This window comes from Oenanthe melanoleuca, chromosome 18, assembly GCF_029582105.1.
Source record: "Oenanthe melanoleuca isolate GR-GAL-2019-014 chromosome 18, OMel1.0, whole genome shotgun sequence".
In the NCBI taxonomy this organism is placed as follows: Eukaryota; Metazoa; Chordata; class Aves; order Passeriformes; family Muscicapidae; genus Oenanthe; species Oenanthe melanoleuca.
This window is the reverse complement of record NC_079351.1, coordinates 3,488,629-3,512,080: the sequence shown is the minus strand read 5'-3', so window position 1 is coordinate 3,512,080 and position 23,452 is coordinate 3,488,629. Positions and strand designations below refer to the sequence as shown.

The window sequence follows — 23,452 nt, the reverse complement described above, 5'->3', positions numbered from 1 at the left end:
CGGCAGGCCGGTGCCGGACCCTGATGTCCGCAGTGCAGTCCCCCAGTTCTCACAGATGTTTGAAAATTCTGAAATAGCTCGAGAGGAGCCCGCACTTTTAGCTAATAGGCATTTTAACTAATAACTGATCCTTCACGGTAGATTGGCCCCTTGCCCACCTGTGACTTTTGCTGTCATTAGGAGCCAGATATGCAGATCCTGGAGAGCTGGACACAAAATAACATCAAACCTTCTCAGGCCAGTTCTTTCATACTGTTACCCATTACTTTTAAAAAATGCTTATAAACATGTATGTAAACAGAGTATTTATAAATATATGCCTCTAAAGTTACCCGTGTTATCTTTTATGAATTCCACACCAGAGCCAGTAACCTGAGTCAAAGGTCATCTGAGGTGCAGCAGCGCTGAAACGCTGCTCAGAAGGCAGCAGAAAAAAACATTCAATACCCCACGCGGACTCTGCTGTTCACCACCCGGCTTTGCCAGGCAAATGTCCGGTGACCTGAGGCTTTACACACCCAAGAGTTGAAGTTTGAAGCACAAACACTCGCAGCCACCTGTTCCAGGCAGAGAGGGGAAAAAAATGAAAACAACATAAGGAAGAAGTGCCGTAACAACACTTCCCGTTTATATCCTCCCACCTTCTAGCAATCTGTGCTTTAAAGCTTTTCTGGGACAAAAATAACTGTATTTGATGGCCATTTCTTCACATTTTGGTTCTATTTATGCCCTTAGCTTGTAAGATACCATGACACTGTGTTTTACAGTTTCAGTGTCTGCAACCTGAAAAACATTTACTTTCATTTTCAACACACTGTGAGATAAGAGCAAGGGGAACAAAACAATGAGTTAGTAGAAATGGCGAGTAATAATTTTGTGTTTATTTATACTGTTTGTGGACATTAATATCTTCTAAGCCACCTCCTTTATAAACCAAAGCTGCAGTGTAATTTTTCCTCCTTTTAAAGCGATTCCACACTTCTAATTCCTCTTGCCATTTTTTTCTTTATTGACAAGAAATTCACAGCATTTAAGGTCCGGACCCCATACAGATCTACGTAATGAAAGTACAAGGATGTTTTTCATCTGTTGTTTATTATTTTCTAGCAATTTTTTTAAATTGTTGCTAAGAATAGAGTAAGGTTTACAAAGACTACAGGTCTGCATGGTATTATGATGCCTGGAAAGGCTCACCTGGAACAGAGGCTAAGCAGAGCACAAGAGATAAAACACGTATCTATTGAAAGGATATACCTTGGGCAGTGCAAGAACCCGGCCAGGGCTACACCCAAATCAAATTCAAGATGGATCCTAGTCACAAGTCTTTACACTTTTATAAATTTTGGTTCATCTACATATTGTGGCATGAACTATCAGCCCCCTGGCTTTCCCTTGCTGTTGTTTCTGCTTTTTGGGTATCAGTGTCCTTGATTCTCTAGCTAACTATCTGTCTAACTAACTGTCTAACTATCCTGTGAAAAGAACTTACTAACACCTAGTAAGAAGTTTCAGAGTTAAACACTAAGCAGTAGAGAATTTGGAAAAATATAAAACCTAAAACCCAAGGCATCGTCCTCAAGAGCAACACCTAAGTCAGGCTTATTTTGTTTATGAATAGCCACAGCTGTTTAACCCTCAGCAATTTGGAATTCCACCTTGCTCAATCATTTTTTGTTGTAATAATTTTTTTCTTTCAATAACACTCCAACTTGACTTTTCTTAATACTATCCCAGCAAATTTCTAATAGAGAAATGTCTCCAGTTTTTCTTCAGTATTGACTTATTTACGGCTTGTGAAAGATTTTTGTCCACAAACACCCCTATTAATACTCGTCACTTTCTGAACCTAGAGGCTTCCTGTTCCTGATGAGTCTGAAAAAGATTTTTGCAAAGGCTGTAAAAACAACAAATTATCTTTCCGTTCTATTGCATTTATCTTAACACAGCTTAATTTTTTTTTGTTTGTGTACAACTTGATGACTCCTGTCACAGTACTGTTTAATCTTTCTAAGGTTTTAAAGAATTGAAAAGACTAAACAAAAACCCAGTCCCTACCTTGTCTACACGCAGTTAAGTCAGCAAAGAACTCCTTTCAATTTCCTTTGTAAAAAAACTTCCTCATTTTTCTGTTCCCCCCTCCTAATTTAAACTCTTAATTACCAATTAAGCTAATACGTGGAAACAAATTAGCACAGCTTTGCAGAGCTCTAGCTGTGTGAGTAGCAAACTAAAATCCATATTTAGTTTAGTTTCGATAGCACTGATCTGTGTTTGCTTGCACACAACAAAAGCTCCTTTGTGTTCCTAAGGTGGTGTGTGCACTTGGATTTGGATCTAACAATGATACCCATGAGCTGCTGGAGCTCACACCACTAAGGTTTAATTGCTACCAGTCATTGTTCTTACCGTCAAAATTGGGACCTCAGCTGCTTTTGTCGTGCTCAAGGAGTTTAATGATAAAGGGCAGCATTTTTTCTTTCAAGATGGAAAACCCAGAATTACTGAGGAGCGCAGACTACTGTTGCTCAGAAACGAAATTAATAGATTTTCACCGTCCAGCCTGTCCAAAAAACTCCACGCTAGCAGCTAATACAGTAAGTGCAGCTAATACAGTAAGTTTCATTTCTAAATCCTATTTTTAATAAAGGTTTTAGTTCTCCTTTCATGCAGAAATTCAAGTTACCCTGTCAAACCTGTATCGTGGCAACACCCAACACCAACACCCGCTAATGGACGTACCGGCCGGCAAACGTCCTGGGCCAGCCTACAAGGTCAACTTTCCCCGCTCCACCCCCGCCCCAGGCCGGCCTTTTCCCCACCTATTTTACCGAGAAATCGCCAACAACCGCCTCCTGTTCAGGTGACGAAGGCGGAACCTCAGGGAATAACCCCCCCCCCACTCCCGTCGCCATTTTACGCCGCCAGCCGCGCTCGGCGGTGGGAGGGCCCCGGGGCTGGGCCTTGCTGCCCGTGGGGCCTGAGGGCCGGTGGCGGCATCGGCCGGGCAGAACCGGGGGGCCCGGGCGGAATGGCGGGGCTGCACCGAGGGGGCACGTCATGTGACCGGGGAGCGGCGGGGAATGGCCCGTGACTGCGCTGCGGCCTGGCTTTGGAGCACGGGCCCTTCCTTTGCTCCCCATTCCCAATGCTAACGCGCCTGTTCCCAGCCCCGTTACAGAGGCGATCGCCCCGCCCCGTTCCCGTAACACCGGCCATGACACACAGCACCGGGCCCTGCCGCCGCGGCCCCGCCCCTTCCTGCGGCGCCTGCCCAATGGGCGCGCAGGCCGCGGTTTAAATGGCGGGGGCGGGCCTGGGTCGTTGGTGCCGCCATGGGCAGCGCTGAGGGAACAGGTAGGGCCGGGCCCCGGAGGGCTCCGAGCGCGGCTCACTGGGGCTCGGCCTGCGAGTGCTGCGGAGCGGGCCCCGCTCCTGGAGCAGCGGCCGGCCTGGTGCCGGGGAAGCCGAGCCGGACCGGACAGCTTCCTTCCCCCCTCATCATCCCGCCCCCTTCAGCTCGCATCGCTGGGCATCGCTGGCACCGTCTCATTTAGCTCTTTAAAACTGTCGTTTTCTCGTGTTACGGCTTTTCAAGCTCTTTGCGTTAAGCTTCCCCCTTCCCCTCTTTTTTTGTTTGTTCCTTTCCTGGCAACATGCAATTCGAGTGTTACAGGACAGCCTGAAATGTAGGAGATGCTACTTTAACCTTTCATGCATCGGAAACTTGAAATAAAGTGACGTCTGGAACTGATCTGGAGGAGCAGAGGGATCGAAAGTAACACTCTTGTATACAGAAAACTGACAACTGTACAAATCAGTTTCTGTTGTAGTAATTCTATACCTTTTCCTTCCAAAGGTGACTTATGCCTTCTCCAGAAAATTAAAGTTCTTATTAATTGTTAAAATATCCCTCAAAATTGTTTAAAATGTCCCTCAAAGACTTTGCTCTCAGCACTCAAAGTTAGGGGAAAATCAGGCTATTTAATGCACATCTCATTGTGCTCAACACAGCGCATGGTGGGACCATCTCTGTATTCTTCTAATCCTTAAATAATTTTATTAAAGTAGAATTTACTTCTCATGAGGAGTATTTACATTAGCAGTGATGTCATAGTCTAAGACCATTAGAGGACCTGGGTTTGTAAGAGACGCTCATGTTTTCCAAAAAAGTACCTGTCGTTTCTGATCATTGATAAATGATGTATCAAAGCTTGGCTTGTTAAAGTCATGAAGGCTTGGAGTTCCTGGCTATGAGATCAGATTCAAATTTGTTTTTCATTATATGAAAAAAAAGATAATCTGCCCAGTCTGTGGTACTTCAGTGCCTTACACCTCCCAAGTCCAGTTAGCTATGATTGCACGTGAACAATGTTTAATATTTTGGATGGATGGGACAGCCTCCTGGGTTTGACCACCTCTGGTGGAGTCAGAGGCACTTACAGTGGTTATCTTTCACTGTAAATAACCAGTGTTATTTTTTTTTTTCTGTGTCTTTCAGTTCTGACATTATTGTTTTTCTTCTAAATAGATTGGGTTGATGTTGCCAATGATCTTTTAAGGAGCTGTCACATAAACCTGCACATAAAACATCTCTCAGAATGTAGTGCTGACGTGTTTGTTCATCTTTATGAGTCAGTCTTAGGAGAAAAAGTACCAGGTAGGAATGATAATTGCTAAATCTGTTTTTTATTTTTGTCTCTGTGTATTTTGTTGCTAAATAAAATTTAAACTTGTAGAGCTTCATACAGATGTAGAGATTTTTTAAGTATTTGTGTCTTTCCAAAGACAAAAATATAAGATTGTCATTCTTTAGTAAGAATCAAGTAATATCAGCCACTTTTATTTTAACTTTGGACTATGAATGGCAGCTGTGAGGATAGCCACAACAAAACTACTGTAAATTAGGCCTTGAAAGCCATCTGCGGCCACCCTTTTGAAGGGTGTGGACTGGCTCATTTTATCTTACAACAGTGTAACACTGAAGGTCTGCTCTCATAAAATGCTTCATACTTACACTCTGCTAAGAGCTGAGCTGTGATTTAACCCTGCTTTAACCCATCTCCACTGGACTTCAGTGACAACAACTAAGAAAAGGCTATACAATTATGTATTTGTTTTGTTTATAAACTGTTATGTGTAGGAAGTGTCAGACTGCTAATTGCAGAAGATTTTAGGAGCAGTGAGATAACTGGTACCTATTGAAGGACTCCTGTTAAATATAAGTGCAGAACTAAAAATAACGTTCCTAATTAAGTAGAATACATTGCAGTGCAATTAGTGTGTGACAGGGAAAGATGAAGTCCTAACACAAACTGCAATTCCAGTTTGATGATCTGAACTAGGTGTGTGTGCTCTGAGTGAAGGAGGATAAATGCTTTAGTAGTCTTTGCTCTTGAATTTAATCCTGATAAAACCCTCACGTCTTCCAAGGGGCGTTCTAAGTTTGTGCTCAGTACTTTTAAAAGATTTTGTAGGACCATATGGTATTTGGGCTTTTCACCAAGGACACAAGGTACAGAAAAAATATTAACTTGTAAGCAAAAGTTAGTTTCATTAAGGTACTTGCAACAAGCTGTCCATTTACATAGTCTAAAATGTATTGTTTATTTTAAATAGATTTCATTGCTACTCCCAGAAGCCAAGAGGATGATGCACATAATGTACAAGCAGTAATAGATTCCCTGGCATTGGATTATTTGCAGGTCAGCTTGTCTCACATCACGGGTAGGTACTTGGTTTAATGAGACAAACAAAGCTGAATATCTGTGTGGTTTAATTTGAATGCTTTAAGAACCAGGTGTTACACAGCTTGCTTTGGAATATCTTCTTATGGTAGTGGATGTCATCAGAACACTGACCCATTGCCTTGGACATCAGATTATAATTTGAAACAGCAAGCAGAGATTAAATAAGAGAAAGAAATGTTAAAGTTAACATCTGGCCATTCTTCATTTGGCTGCCAAAATGTTACTGAAATCTGCTGGCTCAGGCTTGGACACTGGGTTTTAAGACATGACCCTGGAATTTCAAGCTTGTTATTATATTTCTAAAAGTTGATGAGTAGAGTTGAACTTTGTTGTGTTATATGTACATAGATAATGGCTTCCCCTGAGTATTCCTGTGTATAGTCTCACATAGCATAACCTGCAAAGAATGAAAACTGCTTGATAAGAAGTATCTCTGACTTGGTGTCTGTACACAGTGGCTGGTATTTGCAATTCTGCTGCCACTCCATAGACTGCTTCATGCTGTAGTTTTATATAAGAAAAATATTAAATACCTATTGCCCCTGAAAATATCCCAGCATATTTATTTTGTGAGTGTGGAAACAGTTACGGCATCAATAAACTTTGACTTATTGCAACTGAAAATATGCAGATTTAGAACATTTAAAATATACTTCAAGTTTAGCTGCATAAATAAGTGACCAGGTGTCTTCTGAGCTCACATCTTTACAAGAATTTCCAAGCACTCTTCTACAGAAAATGTCTGCTTTTGAGAATTTTTCTTCTGTGAAGTACTAATTATTAATATGTGTCATTGCCTTCCCTTCAGGTGAGAATATTGTGAAAGGAGACAAGGAATCTATCAAGAACCTCCTGGAAATATTTGATGGTTTGTTAGAGTATCTTAGAGAAGTCAGTGAAGCTTCTTCTCAGACTGGAGGTGAGATGTAAACCCAAAGTGTTTACAATGTAGCAGATTTATTTGGGGGTTTTTTTTTGTGATTTATAATCTTAACAACGGAGAGGAGGACAAAACTGACCCTGGGGGAGGAAATTTCAGGGGCGAAGCTGAATATTTGCATTCCTCATTTTCATAAACAGTAATAAAGTATATAATTTCCCCCAAAACTTACATAATCTTTCTGCTTCATTCTTGTCACAGAAACCTACTCTATACAATTCATCCTTTGTTAGTTGATTTTCAGCTTGTAAATCAGATGATTTAGGATTAGGATTCAAGAAGGAAAATGCTAGCTTTAATTGGAACAATGAGCAAATGTCATTAAAACACTACAGTGTTGATATTACACATCAAGTGTTTTGATATTGGAAGTAGTACCTGTTAGTTTATAGGTAGAAGTAATTTTCCTGAAAATAATTATCTTTTGGTTATTAACAGTTGAGGTAAATGTGCTGTCCAGTGATGAAACTCAAATTGCACCTCAAGAGCAGCTGGAAAGCACTGCTAGTCAACTTACAGAACATACACTACTTTCATCAGTTGAAAGGTAAGAACAATTCTGAATATTTGCTTTCACATAGTAATTGACTGTATTTGTGTATCTGTAGAGAAATTAGTAGGGTTTTTATAGTATAGACACGCACTGATTACATATGCCACAATGAACGTGAGGTGACTCCTCTGGTTGGGCTAAAATTACATGTGGGACTTCTTTTGCCCTTGAAGAATTGCTGTTTAAGTTTACTTTTTATGTGGAATGAAACAACTTGAAAACTTTAATCAGTTTTAAAGACTGTATTTTAAAGACTGATTCGTTAAGCTGAGTTCAGTTTGTGGCTGTGCCTCCTGCTCTGGTTTTCTCTGTGGCAGCAGGGGCGTGTCCTGCACGGCTCCTCGGCAGCTCCATCTCGTGGACTGAATGGGCAGAGGCTGAGACAGGAAATACGATGATGGCTTTATGTTCCCCTTAGGTCCCAGTCAGAATATTTTATTCTAACTTGTGATACAGATGGCTCAGAATCTACCAGTGAATTAATTAAACTTGGAGATACTGCTTATTCATTTTCCAAGAGAGGGGAAGGTAAGTTTGGGTGAGAAAAAATTTTAAGGTTCTTCTGTATTAGACTTCTAGGCTTTTTGTTTCCTTTTTTAAAGTTACTTCTTTCAGCTAAATACTATTTTAAATCCTTATTTAAAAAATCCCAGACAACCCACAATAAGTAAATGCATCTCGCTGAAGTTAAAATTTCTGGATGTAAATATTCCAGATATATTTTTATATTTTATAAATATTTTTCATTACTCCTGCACTACCTTATTTGGATAAAGGTTTGTTGTTTGAGTTCTAATTCAGTTCTACAAAAGCATTTTATCTTGTTCAGTAGAATAGGGGAATTATGAAGACTTTATTTCATTTGTTGCAGTGTAAGATGTATTATTTGAGACTATAAAAGGATGAGTAAGTTCATTCTTAAAGAAGACTTGTTAGGAGCATGTGCCCCTTCCAAACTTCATGGATGGCTCTAAAACGAATAATGTGCAGGTGACTTAAATGGAGCTCATTCTTATTTCCTATTTTTCTATAAGAATATTCCAGTTCTTCCTATTCTTATTGGAAGATTCATCTCCTCAAGTAGAGGTATAAAGAAATGTTATGAATTATGAACATTTTATTGACTGGAGTTACAAATAAGAATTTAATAGACCTATTTTGAGCTTAGTATGGATTTCCGATGCCAAGCAGTTAGCAGAATTAAAATTGTCCATCTCAACCATTCATAGCAAGATGCTTTATAGATCTTAATTTAATCTTTTTAAACATCCACTTCTAGAACTTCAGATGCCTGGACGGTGTCTAGCAGAAAAGGACATGGGGGTAGAAGAATCTGAAAGCTCAGAAGCTCTTGCAGCATTGCCCCGACAGTTCTCAGAAAGTGAAAGGGGGATTGTAAAGGAAAGGGAAGATGGTGAGTATTGATTCTTCTGACAGCTCATCTACCTGATTTTGATTTGGGGGTGTAGGGAACTAAAGTAGTGTGAAGGAGAGCTTTAGTCATGAATGGACTTTGTGTCATGTTTTAAAATAAATTCTTTACAGCAATGTGGTATTTCATCTCTCAGAGTAGGCAAACTTTCATTATCTGGGGTATTTCTGCTTAGCTAGAATTTGGCTTCAGCTAGGCTGTTTTTAATTTGTCTTGTGGCTTGTATTGTTTTCTTTTGTGGTTCAAAACACTAAAAAGTCCTTGTGGAAGATCTTCCCATCCAAAATCATGTGGTCAAGGCTGAAAAATGTTACAGCAATGTCCTATGCAATCCAACAAAGGTGGCAGCTCACATTATCTTTTGAGACACTTCCTTTTATTATGTACATACAATGCACAAAAAAATGTTCTGCTTTCCCAGATAACACTTCAAGTTCTTTGTATTTGTCTTTTCAGGAGAGATGGAGTCTGTTCATGCTGTTGAACCCCCCAGAGGGAGTCAGAGTGCCAGTGCTACAAAACTGGGGGAGCCCATCCAGCAGGCAATTCCTCTGCTGCCCCCATTCCAGCCCTCAGATCCGGGATGGAGAGATTACCACAGCTCAGACAGACAGGCAGCAGCTCTGGCTTGCAGTCAAGCAGTGAGCATTCCTGCTGTAAGGAAAAACCTGCTCTTTGATTATTTAATTTTCTTTCAGTAACCAATGCTGCTTTCATTTGAAAGCCTCCTGGTTTACTTGCAGAATGGAAGTAGCTGATCCCTGAAGAACACTTTTGAATGTGTCAGAATATATCTCAGTTCCAGGAATTTTGGACTGTGGATTCATTCTTCACTAAGTGTCCAAAGAGGAATTTAGTTTGAGGGGTGTGTTTATTTTATACATATATACGTACACATTTCCACAGTGAATGCAACTACATAGTTTACAGTATAGTAAACAAAATAATTATAGTGATTTTTATCTATCTCTAAGATCAGCATTGATTTCCATTTGCAGATAGGCCTAATGTATGGCCTTCCTGTCAGCACTCACCTGTGAATTTATAGAACACATCTTGCTTTTTATTTCAGATTGAAAAGTCACTTACCCAAAAATCTGATGATGTTTCTGATGGTCTTCCTCTATCAAGAAAGATTCCTGGTGAGAGAAAATTTTGAATCCTCTAGGATAACTCTTAAGTGTTATAATATTGCATTTATTTTTACTGGCACCACAAGAAACATTGTTTTGAATCTACTTAAGTGCATTTTTTGAAATTCAGCCACGAGTTCATATTTCTATCTCTGCTTTACAGAGGAACAAAAATAGGTTACTTTTAATCTGTTCCCTCTACTGGAAAAAAGTAATCCATGTCCCCAATTCAACTCCTTTCTTAGTTAATCCTGTTAAGATGGGCCTATACCACAGAAATCTCTTCCAGCAGATAAGTCCCATGGCTGAGCTTATTCTGAGCACAGAAACATAGACCAAACAAGCCAGTTTCAATTCTAAGAAAAAGCCATTAACTGCTATTATAGAAAAGGTTTAGAAGCTATTTTTTTCAGTACTCATTTTCTCTGTTGCCTTGGAAACATTGCTTACCTTTTTTAGTTTCCATAGCATTCCCATGACATGGAACATTGAAGACTGGAGAAATTACCAAAATGAATGTCACAACTGGGTAACCACAGTTGCTTTGTCATTCTATTCTCTGAATAATTTGGATCCACAGGCCCTGGCGCATATCTTTTCCTTGTTGCCCACATTAGTAGGCCCAGTGCCATTAACTCACACTTACCTGTCATCTGCTTCTGCAGTGGGAAAAATGCTGGGAGATGATGCTGAGGACAATGTGACAAAGGTATATGTTGCATCTTTTTTTTTTTTTTTTTTAATTTCAATCAGTATTTTTTTAAATTTGCTTAATTTGTCTGTTATCTTGTGGCACTTCTGGGCTTATTTCAAACCTGCTTTAGACTTTCTTTCCCCAATATACAATCAGTGATGCAGTGTTGTTAGACTGTGATTATGTGCAGTCTGTGAGTCATGTCAGTTCTTAGTTCTTCCTGGAGTTGTTTGCTCCAAAATGTACAGAGCCAGCACCCACAGAGTTCTATTTATCACAACCAAGCAGTTACTGGTTATCTTGCTTTTAATCAAATATGTACAAAGCACAGGAGTACAGTCATGTCCTTTCTCTGAAGTGTATCAGTAGTCTAAATTAGTAAGAATTTTGGGGGTTTTGGCCAATAAAACTTAGATTTACTCCTTTTTAAAGATCCACTAACTGCTTATTATATTCTCTTTTTATTTTCTTGTGTTGTCCTTTGCTTTTCAAAAACTGAATAATGCAAAACCCACAAACTGATCAGCAGTTACCAATCTGTGCCCATAGAAATGTGTCTGTAAAAGGAGTTTCTTTCTCTGGAAACACAATTTTGCCTTCTGCAACCACAAGAGGTACTCACAGACTTTGCTTGTTACAATAGTTTAAACAGTTTTTACATCTACATTGTCTTTGAAACTCATTTTCCATTGGTGCATTTCCCAGTATGTCCATGCCAAGCCCAAGTTACTCCAGTTTGAACAGAGAAGTTACCAGGCAGAACTGAACCAGTGCAGCTAAATGGCACAATGACAGGAGTGTTCTCTTTTGGCTCTCTGTGAGCTGCAGCTCAGTCTGTACTAAGGGAATTTCAGCTTATTTCCACTGCCTGGCATCAGTCCCAGGCTGATGAGGTGGAATGTGGAGATAGTCAGTCATTACCTTAGCCTAGACCCTGTTCTGGTTCAGTGCTTTAGCTGTGAACAGATCTTCCATATTTTTCCTAGTCCATTTCTTTACACATTAGTTCTCTAAAGCACACTATCTGCAGGACAGGAGCCTAGAAATATAACTATTTTAATATATCTATACTCACAGGGTTTGAGATGGTTCTATTACAGCATCTCTACTCACATGGTCTATAAAACCTTCATTTACTCATTTTCTTAGGTGCCTCTGGTATGTGAGTCTGCTGTATCTGCCTCCTCTTCTAAGGAAAAGCTCTCCCTACGTGCTGAACAAGTAACACAAATCCCAAGACCTGAATCTCAACACCGGCCTAGAACAAGGCAAGTTCACTTTGATTTCCATGCTCAGCCAGCCCCCACCTCCCTTTTAAAATAGGATCTCTCTTTCCCTGGCTATGTGACAGTGAAAGAATAATTCTAACAGATTTCCTGTTTTTCCTGACATATACTCATTTTGTTAAATACGGTTACAGGTGTTTACACATTCTGCTTTACTTAATGCAATGAAATTGGATTTACTTAATTCAATGAAAACGTGCTTAGGCAAAAAGTGAACTGGAATTGTGTGAGATAATGCTCATTGTCAAGTTTTTAGAACAGAAATGAAATCTGTCTGTTTTCTGCTTTAGCAAATACGAAAATTCTTCCGAAGGCTCACTTTCCCACAGAACAACAAAGGAGAAGGTGCCTCAGCAAGAGTTTCACGAAGCATCAGAAAATCTGTCTCGCAGGCTAAATGAACTAGATTTAGTAAGTGCAGTCTCTTCTTTGTTGAGCTAAGCAATGCAGCTTCAGTAATCACAGCAGAGAGAATATCAGTGAAATATGGATGAAAAGAAAATCTGCAACTAATACCTGCCTTTAGTTAATTTAAACTTTAGAACTGTCTATTGAACCTGACCCCCACCAAAAAAAATCTATTCCTTAGATGTTGAAGAGAGCTTTGGGTGAACACACAAGAGAAGAGGAGCTGACAGATGAGGACAGCCTGTCCCAGCACAGTGACAGTGTCATGGACTATGGCCGAAGCACAGCTGGGAGAGGTAACAATCTTTGTGCCACTATTGGGGTGGAAACAAATATAAAAGAAACCTTTTCATGTGAAGCTGCTATGCTCAATTAGTTAGTTACTAAGTTTTGTATTGCTGGTTCAGATCTATTTTGTCTTTGATCCAAACCTGAGCTACCGTAACAGAATAGCAACCAAGTTTCTGTTTAACACTTAAAAAAATGAGGTAAAACTTTGCAAAAAAAAATACAAGGCAAACACAGCTGTAGTAAAAAAATTATAGAAAGTGGGCGGAGGGATATAATACAAGCTCACAGGACTGTGGTTCTGAAATGAGGGCCTAGTCACAATACACTTCACTGTTTTTGTTTGGTTTTTTTTGTCTCAAGTTAGATACTCAGTGAATGATCTTTCCCTACAGATACATCAAGTGCAAGCTACCCAGGCAGGCCAAGATCCCTTTCTCCAGCCTCACCCTCATCTCAGCACCAGCAACAGAAACTGCGGAGTAGTGGAACAGGCCAGATAAAGACAATACGCAGCCACGTGCAGGAAGAGAGGGATGAAAGAACAAGAAAAGCAAAGGTAATTTTTAGATTGGACTTTGTGGTAATTCTCACCAACAGTAATACTAAAACCACAAAACCAGAATACTTTTACGTAATGGGGGCAGCTGGTCTCCTTTAGTAATCATATGCTGTCTTATCTCTAGCCTGCTGAGAAAGTGACTTAAACCCCAAATTTTGCAAAAAAGAGTTTAAAGTGGAAGAAGCTACTTTGACCCATGCAGCAAACAAGTTAACAAGGTGGCTGTATGGACTGATTATTGCCTCTGACAAGTCCTTTTATTTTTGTTTTCTAGCTGGTTACTAATGCTTATGAAAACGAGCTAAGAATTTTTGAAGCAAGGGAGAAGCGTAGAATTTCCAAGCTCAGGGAAGCTGCCAAGGAAGTGGTACGTGATGCATTGTTGGGATTGAAGGTTGTGTTTTGTTTCGTTGATTTTTTTTTTTTTTTCCTTTTTAAATTTGTCTAGATGGTCTGTCTAGACACTTTTGGGTAGAAAACCTCCTTGACTTCCAGTGTCATAGTTACAACATTGTACAACTGAAGTAGTAACTAACTAATGTTAAGTGCTGCAGAAGAGCTGAGGTTATGCAATAATGAGATTTAACCTTTATTTGAACCCTGACATGCATTTTGTAAATTCTGGCCTTCTGGAAAATCTAATGCAATATGTCCAAGTTCTCATTCTAAAGTCTGAAAGACATTTAAGTTCTAATGGCCAAACCGTGTTCTATCTGTGTTTCCCTTCTCATACCTGTTCTTCATCTATTTTACATCTGCTACTAAGGAACAAGAGTACAAAGAAAACGTCTTTCAAGAACATCCAAAAGTGTCTCGGCCAGTGAAAGTTTATTCTAGAAAAACCACACCTCAGTATTCCAAATACAGCCAGTGGATTCCAAAACGAGGGATCATGAAGCCAAAGCAAGCAGCTCCAAGTAAGAACTGCAAAACTATACTTGGTGGAAAACTGGCATCTTTTGAAAGCATGTATTGAACTCCAAGAATAAAGGCACCAGTCCAACATATACCAGCCAGCTGTAGAATTTTCCCTTCTTCTGTCCTCTATATGTCTGGATTTTTGTTAGGGAAGATAATGCTTTATGTAAATGTAAACCATCCGTGCACAATCAAATTGTGACCCATTTGCTACTTCCTCAAAATCCCTTGGATTATTTTCAGGGCTTTTTTCCATTGCTGCTACCCTTATGCTTATTTCACTACTGTCTGAGCTCTCCTTTTGTTATTTTTCTGAACATGTATCAGATTTAGAATTGGGCCTGTGGCTTGAGCTGAGTCACATACAGATCTGTCAGGACCCTGTCACTGTGCTGTTAATTCTGCCATTGGTTCTGCTGAGCAAGTGATGCTCCAAGAAAGCCAAGCTGCAAATCCTAGGCCCAGTTTTGGTAACCAGCACTGTGCATGCCTATAGATAAGATGCCTATAGATAATCCCCTATATACCTGCATGTTGCTCTGCTACACTGCCTTATTTTTTTTCTTTCCAGTTTTTGAAGGCCATATACTTGGTAAATACCCTTTTGTTTAATCTCCCCATCATCTTTTCCTGACAGAAAGATCAAAGATGTAATGGCAATGAGCTGGTTGCAAACCAGTTTATTTTGCATCTGTTTACTTGACCTGGATCTGTCACTGCCACTGCTGAGTTGGCTTTATTTTAAGATGCTGCAACCAGAGAGAGAGCAAGCAATGACTGATGGTCATAACCACACGAAAAAAGAAGGGGATACCTGTCTTAGTTGGGTGTGCTGGTGATAGGGAAATGACATCTGAGCTATAAAATCAATTCTTGAGAGAAAGCAACAAAAGACTGGGATTGCTTTCTCTGCTGCTGTACTGGCAGGATGGTATGTCCTGCTGGGCTTAGATTGACATGGTAACAGCAGCATGGTCATTTTATACAGTGGTCAATGTAAAGTATTTCTTGACTTAGGCTGACAGTGCCTGGATGAATTTACAACTAAATGTATTCTCCAAGAATTTATTGCTTATTGCTCTTTATCTTACAGTGACAATAAGAGACAATGACCTCCTCTTGCAGCTCCTGGAGGAGTTTCCCCACCTGCACATTTCCTCCCGTACTCTGAACAAAATGTGGCAGCAGCAGCTTGCACAAACTCTGCACCTCAAGGCACCTTCTGCCAGACCCAGACCAAAACTCCAGAATGAAGTGAGTGTTCTCACTCTTACCTGCTGGATGTCAGCAGAGATACCTTGACAGGGCACCTGCACACCCACAGCACAACATGGAAGGATGTTCTGGGAGCTTGGTTAAATAGGGATGTACAGATTTACATACATAGGCTGAACTTTTCATCAGCTGCTTGAATATTATGGTCCTTCTTTTATACTGTTTTCTTGAGTACTGCTTAGGGTTGCTGTTGCTTTTTTAAAAAAGCATCTTGTAGTTTCCACTGCTAGTTATGAACAGTATTTTAGTTTAAAAGTGAGTTATGAGATGCAGAAGTTGATTAACTTATACAAGGCAACTCTCAACCCAAACCCCAAAACATAGCAGAAGGGCAAGATTTAAACCTGCTACATAGGACATGTCCTGCAGCATGATGCTTTTTTTTTTAAACCTCCAGGTTGAACAAGCCTTGAAGAAACAGGAGCTGCTTGCTGCAATTATTAAGAGAGATCAAGATCACAGCAAGAGACTGGTATGTTCTTTGAAGACTATTTGTTACCTAATGCAGAGATTTCACTTGGAGCTATCTAGAATGCATATTCCCAGATCATGAAAGTAGCTTTTTGTCTTATGACAAGTTTATGCTTTTTGAATAGCTGTGGTCTCAAAATGTCACATAATCTGTTGTGCAGCTACTGGGGTCATGGGAATAGAATATTATTATTGTTACACTGCATTGTTGCTCTAAAAGATAAAACAAATTCTAAAAAAGTGCAAGGAGGAGAAACCTGAGGTTGTGTTGCAGCTCTCATGACAGTGCTGACTCCTCAATTCTATAGTGACACGACTACTTTGCTACAGTGGTGCCTAATGTGTTAAACCTAACTGCAAAGCTGGGGTGTGGAGAAGGTCCTCAGTGAAGGACCCTTATTGGCAATGATGAACAAAGCTTTGCCTGCAGGGGTATCTGCTGGCAGTGTGGTGGTCTGACAGCTGCTGCTCTCCCTTTAGCAAGAAATCAAGCAGCGCATCTACCGGCAGAGGTGGGCTCAGAACAGGGTGACAGAGAAGAAGCAGCAGGTGGCCCGGGCCAGGAAATACTACGAGGATTACAGGGTCCAGCTCCGGGCCAAGCTGCTGCGCGCAAGGACGCGGGAGGAGAAGGTGAGGACCAGGGCCTTGCTCTGCAGGGGTGGAATTCCTTCCTGTCAGGACTCTAGTGCTGAGGTCTGGTAGTTTAATGCTGCAAGTGCAGTGACCACAGCACACAGCCAGGATGAAGAGGTTGATCAGTCAAGGCCACAGATGAAACTGTTCCTTCTCTGGAAATGTGGATCCAGTACAGGGCAAACCACTGTGAAACAAGAAAGGATGATTTATGGGGCTAAGAGGAGAGAAAGGGTGAAGTATCAGTGTGGAAAAACAGGGCTGGTAACATGAGAAATTGGGGAAATGAGTTTTCAGAAACAGTAGTATTAAGAAGTTGTTCCTACAGTCACCATCCAAAGAAAACAATCTAAATCTTCAGTTAGGGGAACTAATCAAACAGGCAGCTTTGTTGTTCAGTTGTGTTTGTTAAACAGAGTGGACTTTGTGACAGATATAATCTAATTAGGGCTGGACATCAGAGCGAGGGAAAGCAAGGAGGGCTATTACATTCTGCAAGAATAGATACACAGTTGTCACCTTTCAAAATAAAAAACTAGAAGTTTACTGCATAATCCACTGGTAGGGATTTGAGAACTGTTTGCCTCAAGATGTGAGCTACAGCTGCTAAGTGTTCTTGTGGAGGAATGGAAAGCCTGAGTCCAGGCTGGATTTCCTGCTGCTGGAAACCTGGATGAAGGTCCTGAAGTCAGACTGCAGAGTACAGGGTGGGTTGTAAATCACAGTGCATGTTCAAAGGCCCTGGCTTGCACAGTTGGGTCATCTGACTAAACTGACATGAAAAATTATTTTATCTACCAAAATTTCAGCTAAATGAGTAATACAAATCCAGCTGTATGTGCACCACCATTTCTAGGTGCATAGTTGTGCTTTTTCATGGGCTACAGCCTACCTCATGTAAATAGCATTCCATCAGGAGATAAAGCAGCTGAGAAATGTAAATATATACTTAAAAGTTCCTGGGAAAGTTTCAGGTTTGCTTTTGTTAATTGCTGGCAGATATTTAAAAACTTATTTGAAGAAGGTTTAGAAATTCAGAAGCAAAGACTGAGGGAACTGAGAGTTTATGCTCAAGAGAAGCGCGATGAGCAACGGCGAGAGCACCAGACTGAGCTGGAATCTCTGGAGAACTACTACAAAGATCAGGTAAAGCTTCATCTGGATCAAGTAGATCATATTTTTCCACTTAGAAGTCTTTCTTTAATTAGTTCAACTCACACACATATTATGTTTAGTTTTCCATGCTAGCAGAAGTTATAGCTCAAGAATTCCAAGAAATCCAAACCAGAGAGAAAGCACAAGCACAAGTAAGTATTCTTAATTTTTTCCAACTGCATTTTCTTTTTACATGCTGTGGCTAATGTCAGTATTTTCTTTAGATGCTACAGAAAACAAAAAGAGAACTGAGATCAAAGATGGAAAAGGAAATACAGCAACTGCAAGCAGCAATCATGCACAGTGATGATGACACCTTTTTTCAAGAACTAGAAGCAGACAGACTGAGATCCAGACTTCAGATGGCTTCTTTCCAGTACAGCCAAAGCCACTTCTTCTAAGACTTGGGTAAATGTCACTGCAATCCTCCCTGGCTAAGATGATCAGAGTCTTTGAGAGCTGCTATAATGGGAAGATGGTATGAGGCTGTTTTTCTTTCTAAAATATCTGTTCTGTCATTTTGACCTGTCAGGGGCATAGCTGCTGGGATCTGAGATCTCCACAGCACTTTTAAGATCACCAATAAAGTTTCTGAACTACTTTTTACCTTCCTAGCAAGGCTGGGGTAGTGTTGGACTCTACCCAGAGGATGTTGGGATGAAATCAGAGTGCTTTAGTGAAGTTTTCCTGGTGGAACTGCTGGATGCTGAGGCTCCTCTGCATCTGTGCTGGGGCTGTTGCTGCTAAGCCAATCTAACACCATTTGCCAGAAATCATGGATTGGAAAGGTCAGAAAGCACAAGAAGATCTTTTAAAGAACATCAGAGGTTCAGGTTTCCTACGAAAGGCCAAGTTAGAGAATGCCTGCAATAAACCTGCAGGTTTATAAATAACTGGGACATTAAGCAAGGGACAACTACTACTTGTGTTTGCAGTGTTGGTATTGCTGGCTTGATAAAATATAAAGGCATATAAAATACTCTTTCTATGCTACATATGCACTGGGCAAAGTATTTTGAAATAGAAAACAATGCAGATTCTTCTAAAGCTTTACATGATAAGCTTCTGCAAGAGATGAACCCTGGGAAGGAGCGGTGGGCAGCATTCCTAATCTTCCACAATGCCACACTCACAGGATACTCCATCTTCACACTGACAGAATCAAAGAATGATTAAATATTTCACCAGTAGCTTTTACCTTACTTCAGGTTCTAAGGTCTGCTTCCAGGCAGAGCAGGAGCTGACAGCAGACACTGCACCTACTTAGCAAATTCCAGTGCTATAAACAGTGCAGTGCCCAGCAGGAAATCCAGGTTTCACCTGCCAAACACTGTGGAGGTGCCAACATAGAGGGATGAGGACTTAAACTGAGAACAATTACATAAAACCAAGCTGATACTAATGAAATCTATTACTAATACAGTCTCCTCTGCCTGACAAAGTGCAACTCTTAATTAGTTTATGTTTATAGAAGAGTTCTTGCTTAAAATTGCTGTGTGAGAAGTGATATAGGAATACTGGATTTAATTGCACTGTACATACAATATTTAAAGGTTGCCATTAGGGGACTCTGATGGACCTGCCAACACACAAAGAATGCATACTCATGCACTGAAAAAAAGAGATAAACAGGAAAAAACAGTCCATGATATCTGAAGGAGCTTCTTTTACAGATTAAACAAACCAGCCAGCTGTTACAACATAAGATACCTCACTGCAAAAATACAGACCCAAAAACCACACCAAAACCTCTCTATAAAACCAGGAACACAAAACCCTGACCTATCCAAACCATTTCAGGGAGTTGCTGTAAGCCTGGCTAAGTTGAAGGCTTTAAGGGAAAATATTTATCAGCTAAACTGATGAAATTTAGCAAGTCTTCACCAAATTTGCCTTTATTTCCCTCAAGGAAGTTGGTGTAGCTTTGCTGAGTTTTGAGAGGAGACATCTGTTCACCTGTGCTGAGATAAAGTCCTTGCCAAGACATGCCAGTACCTGAGAGCCAGAAATAAGACCTGATGTGTTTGATTAGAACATTCAGCACACTCCTCACTGTAGGTAACAGCATGTAGGAAGTCACCAAGTTTCAAGTATTTTCTCCTGAAACAAAGTCAAGTTACTTAAAAATGAAATTGTTACATTTTAAAGATTTAATTAAGAAAAACTTAAAACTTTTAAAACCATTGATGCTGTGACAGTGCAAACAGCATACAATTTATTGCTCAATTTCTGCATGGGTACATACATTAAGTACTTAAAACCATTTTATACAGATTTTTTTGTTGTTGTTAAAGCTCATGTAACAGCTGGGTGAAAATACAATGATACCAATGCTAAAACACTCTGTAATAAATACAATGGAAATGATAAACTAAGAACTGTCAGTTTGTGGAGGAGTAATTACACTTGTATAAACTAATTACAACTACAGACAAAGCTCTGAGGATGTGTAGAGCCAGGAACCTACTACATAGTGTAAAGTACAACAAATGGCACCTGTCAACTGTGTGGTGCTGTTTAAAAAGATGCTACATGGAGCTGGAGGATGGTGCTGTGACAGGAGCAAAGCTTGAACTTCCATCAATGCAGCCTTTTAAACCCACCAGGAGTTCAGTACAGATGTAGTGTTGTAGAACAGGAATTTCAAAACAGCTTGTGTGCTCTGGACTTTAGTACAACACAAAAATTTGGTACAAATAAATCAGTTTAGGGAAACTGAACCTATGTGCAAAAAAAAAAAAAATTAGAATACATACTGTACAAAGCACCATTACAAAACTCTTTACACCGAGAAATTAAATCCTCTGAAACTCAACTGTGAACTGTATATTTGAAATCTACAAAAGTCACTGTTCATAATTAAACATTCATAATGAAAAGCAACAGCACAAAACCATGATGTGACAATCTCTCTAAAACAACTAAAGACTGGATAAAGTAAAACCCAGTAAGAGGGACACATTGAAATAAATATTCACATTAATCATGGGGTGAAAGTCCAAGGTTAAAATGCAATATTAGGCTTAGCACCTTTTTGAGGGGAAAGTAGCTGACATGTTCTTGAAACTAAATTTTGGAAAGGAATCAATCCTTTATGACATTCAGATAAATATCTGACTGGGTGATGAGGTGCTTCAGTTAAAGCTCTCAGTCTTTATGAAGGTAGAAAGGCACTCAAAATACTTGGTATATTCATCCTTATCTGCCAGCTATGGAAAGTTCATTGCAGATTTGTCTAGTTTTGCCTATAATATATTAAATTTACAATATCTGTGGCAGTTAAAAAAAATCTCAATGCCATACCAAAATATTTAGTAGAAAAGCAGATGTACTGCTAAGGCTGCTGTGAAAATGAATGTAATTATCAGCTGATCTGGGTCTCTATTCTGCAGAGCTCATCTCCTCCCTCCCCAAAGATGCTTTTATGACAGCAAGGTGACCATAACTATGCATTCAATAAATCCACCAGCCAGATTTTATGTTTGCCATGTTCCATGAACAGGGAGGCTGTGGCCACAGCCTAGGCAAGCACAAGGGGATTAAAAAAAAAAAATTAAAAATCACTTCTATCAGTTCTGTGACAGTGGGGTCTCTTCTGTGAACAGTTCCAAGAACCTGTCTGTAAAACCCCTGCCACAGTCCCTCACACAGACCTGGCAGGAGCTGAGCAGGGGCTTTGGGCAGGGCTGGAGCTGTGGCCCCAGCCAGGGGCAGCACTTTGAGTGACAAACTCTGGGGAAGAACCTGCTGTGCTCCCCAAACCTGCACAGGAGCAGGGGCAGCTTCCCTGGTAACTGTCACCTGAAAGCCCTGAATGGGGAGCCCAGCATGGATGCAAAAGTACCAGCCCTTCAACAGGAGTGCAATAGTCCACTGAAATGAAAAGAAAAGGCTCTGATGTGTTCCAAACCTGGCTGTCACAGCAAGTCTCTTGGCTTTCTGTTTACATCCTTAAGTAGCCTCATCCTGCAGCCAGCCCAGAAAGGGAAGCAAGTCCCTTGGAAGAAATCTGCCAGCAACAGCTGTACAAAAAAAATAATCAAACAATGTGGATTTGGCTCACCATATTCTCTCCACAATTCGATAAAAGTAGTCCCTTGCCCACTATTCTAACACACAACATCCAGTAGTAGTTTGCTCACTGTGGCAGTCAGACTTGGCAGTGCAAAATTTACTTCAGAGCAGACAGAAAATGAGCTGCTTCAGTGTGACTTACACTGCAAACAGAACAGCGGGTTACATCCCATCCCTTTAGCATTTTCAATACCTTTGACTTTCTTCTTATTGGCAACAAAAAAATAGTGCAGATTTCATGATTAATTGTAACCTAAGTTACAAAAACACAACACTGATTGGAAAAAACCTGCTACTTATTCCAAATATTTTCATGGCTGAGAGGAGAATGGCACCATCTCTGAAGCAGCCTGATTTACCCACACACCACAAGCAGATCAGACAGATCTCAACCGAGAATTTCCAAACTAACATCAAAGTTCAGTTCCCTCTACTGGTAGTGCATTTTATTCCCCTTTGAAGAGATCAACCCATGCTATAAATCATATATATACTTACTTCCATCCCTACAATCAATAAATTATGTGCTCTTACAACCTCATTTCCAAAGCACATTACACATATTTCAGTCAATACACCATTTTTCCTTAGTTGCAACTTAAACCCACGTGTCATGAGCAGCTGGACAAAGATTACAACGTGTTTTACCTGATAAATCTTTAGGATCAACAAATATAGAATATGATTTGGCTGCATTCAAACAAACTTTGGTTGACTGGACAGGATGGATTCTGGAACAAACTGCTGACAGGCTTCTGCTGGCAAAGCCCATCAGTGCTTCAACAGCTGCAAAATGCAGTGTTTCAATTTAAGGTCAAAAGCAACAAAAAATACTCTTGACAGACTTGTTAGAAAAATGCTGTTTAAAAAAAAAATCAAAACATCTACTGTTCATTAAGAAAAGGTTATTCCACGTGTAAACACAAGGACTGTACCAAATAGTCTGTGTCACTCACTAGAAGTTCTGCTGGAGGAATCTGACAAGTGATATAAATAGGACCCCAAAACATCATATTCGGAATTCCTGCTTGAAAAATATAAAAAAAAGCCCCTGTGGCAACATTTACCTGAAATTTACACTGCAGAATATAATGGTTTACTATAAGAAAATGCAGTTAACATGTAAGTGGCTTTCATTAAAAAGATTAATGATTCTTTCAGCCAATTTTATGCAAAGTTAGAATAATCCAAAATATTTTTTTCCAAAAATAGCAGGTATAGATGCTGTTCAATATCATACATTTAAAACAGGCTGAAACGTGACTTGTACCGACTGCTGAAGTTGTGTCTTGGTATCTGAGAATAGAAATCAGGTAGGCAAATATAATAGATTACCTCTTACAAAAATAGTAGTAGTCTTTAAGTATAGAATACTGCTTAACTGTTGAAATGTAGGAAAAGTCAGCATTCTGTATGTTCAAGATATTAGTTTTTAATAGCAGCTGAATGATCCTATGGCAGGAACCACAGAACCTATTTTCTTGAAATAAAAAGTTTTAAAAATTAAAAAAAAAAAAATCCAAAAGTTGTCCTTTCCCTCCCAGTGTCCTAGTGTAGAGAAGGGAAAGTTTCCTGTATTTCAAGCATTTCTTGAGTCTTGGCTGAGGGAAGGAAGGGCTTTCTGGCTGACAGGAGTATAAATAGAGTCTGGGAGAGGCTGGGAGGGTCATTCCACAGCAAAGCCACAGGTCTCCTCGATGGCCGTGAGCAGCTTCTCGTAGAGCTTCTCGTAGCTCTCGTAGGCGGGAATGTCGATCCTGTTGAAGCTGGGGGAGAAGCACAGAGGTTTCACTCTCCAACATCACTGCCAGGTCTGCCACACCTCACTGGGCTGCACCTGCTGCCAGCATGGCTTAAGGAGGCCATACAGCTCCATTAAA

The 23,452-nt window shown here is 40.1% G+C and overlaps 2 protein-coding genes across 5 annotated transcripts in view; one reads left to right on the top strand and one right to left on the bottom strand.

The window, feature by feature from the left end:
* Positions 1-3,011: 3,011 nt before the first annotated feature.
* Positions 3,012-21,059, top strand: CEP95 (centrosomal protein 95). 3 transcript variants are annotated; one of them, XM_056505728.1, is made up of 23 exons: positions 3,012-3,354; positions 4,529-4,657; positions 5,617-5,724; positions 6,556-6,666; positions 7,126-7,234; positions 7,659-7,768; positions 8,520-8,654; positions 9,129-9,328; positions 9,745-9,814; positions 10,471-10,514; positions 11,649-11,767; positions 12,076-12,196; positions 12,375-12,489; positions 12,877-13,040; positions 13,318-13,410; positions 13,810-13,960; positions 15,055-15,215; positions 15,634-15,708; positions 16,188-16,340; positions 17,343-17,489; positions 17,579-17,650; positions 17,723-17,906; positions 19,412-21,059. In XM_056505728.1, the coding sequence occupies exons 1-22, from the start codon at positions 3,333-3,335 to the stop codon at positions 17,897-17,899; spliced, it is 2,586 nt and encodes an 861-aa protein (XP_056361703.1). In that variant the 5' UTR covers positions 3,012-3,332; the 3' UTR covers positions 17,900-17,906; positions 19,412-21,059. The 3 variants fall into 3 exon arrangements, with proteins under 3 accessions (XP_056361703.1, XP_056361702.1, XP_056361704.1); XM_056505727.1 differs by having other exon boundaries at positions 19,408-21,059; XM_056505729.1 differs by lacking the exon at positions 19,412-21,059 and having other exon boundaries at positions 3,239-3,354; positions 9,129-9,313; positions 17,723-18,116.
* Positions 19,668-23,452, bottom strand: part of SMURF2 (SMAD specific E3 ubiquitin protein ligase 2) — a 58,578-nt gene continuing 54,793 nt past the window's right edge. For both annotated transcript variants that reach the window (XM_056505731.1, XM_056505732.1), the window contains one exon: positions 19,668-23,338. In XM_056505731.1, coding sequence (XP_056361706.1) covers positions 23,239-23,338 — 100 coding nt within the window. In that variant the 3' untranslated portion in view covers positions 19,668-23,238. The remainder of the gene's footprint in view (positions 23,339-23,452) is intronic.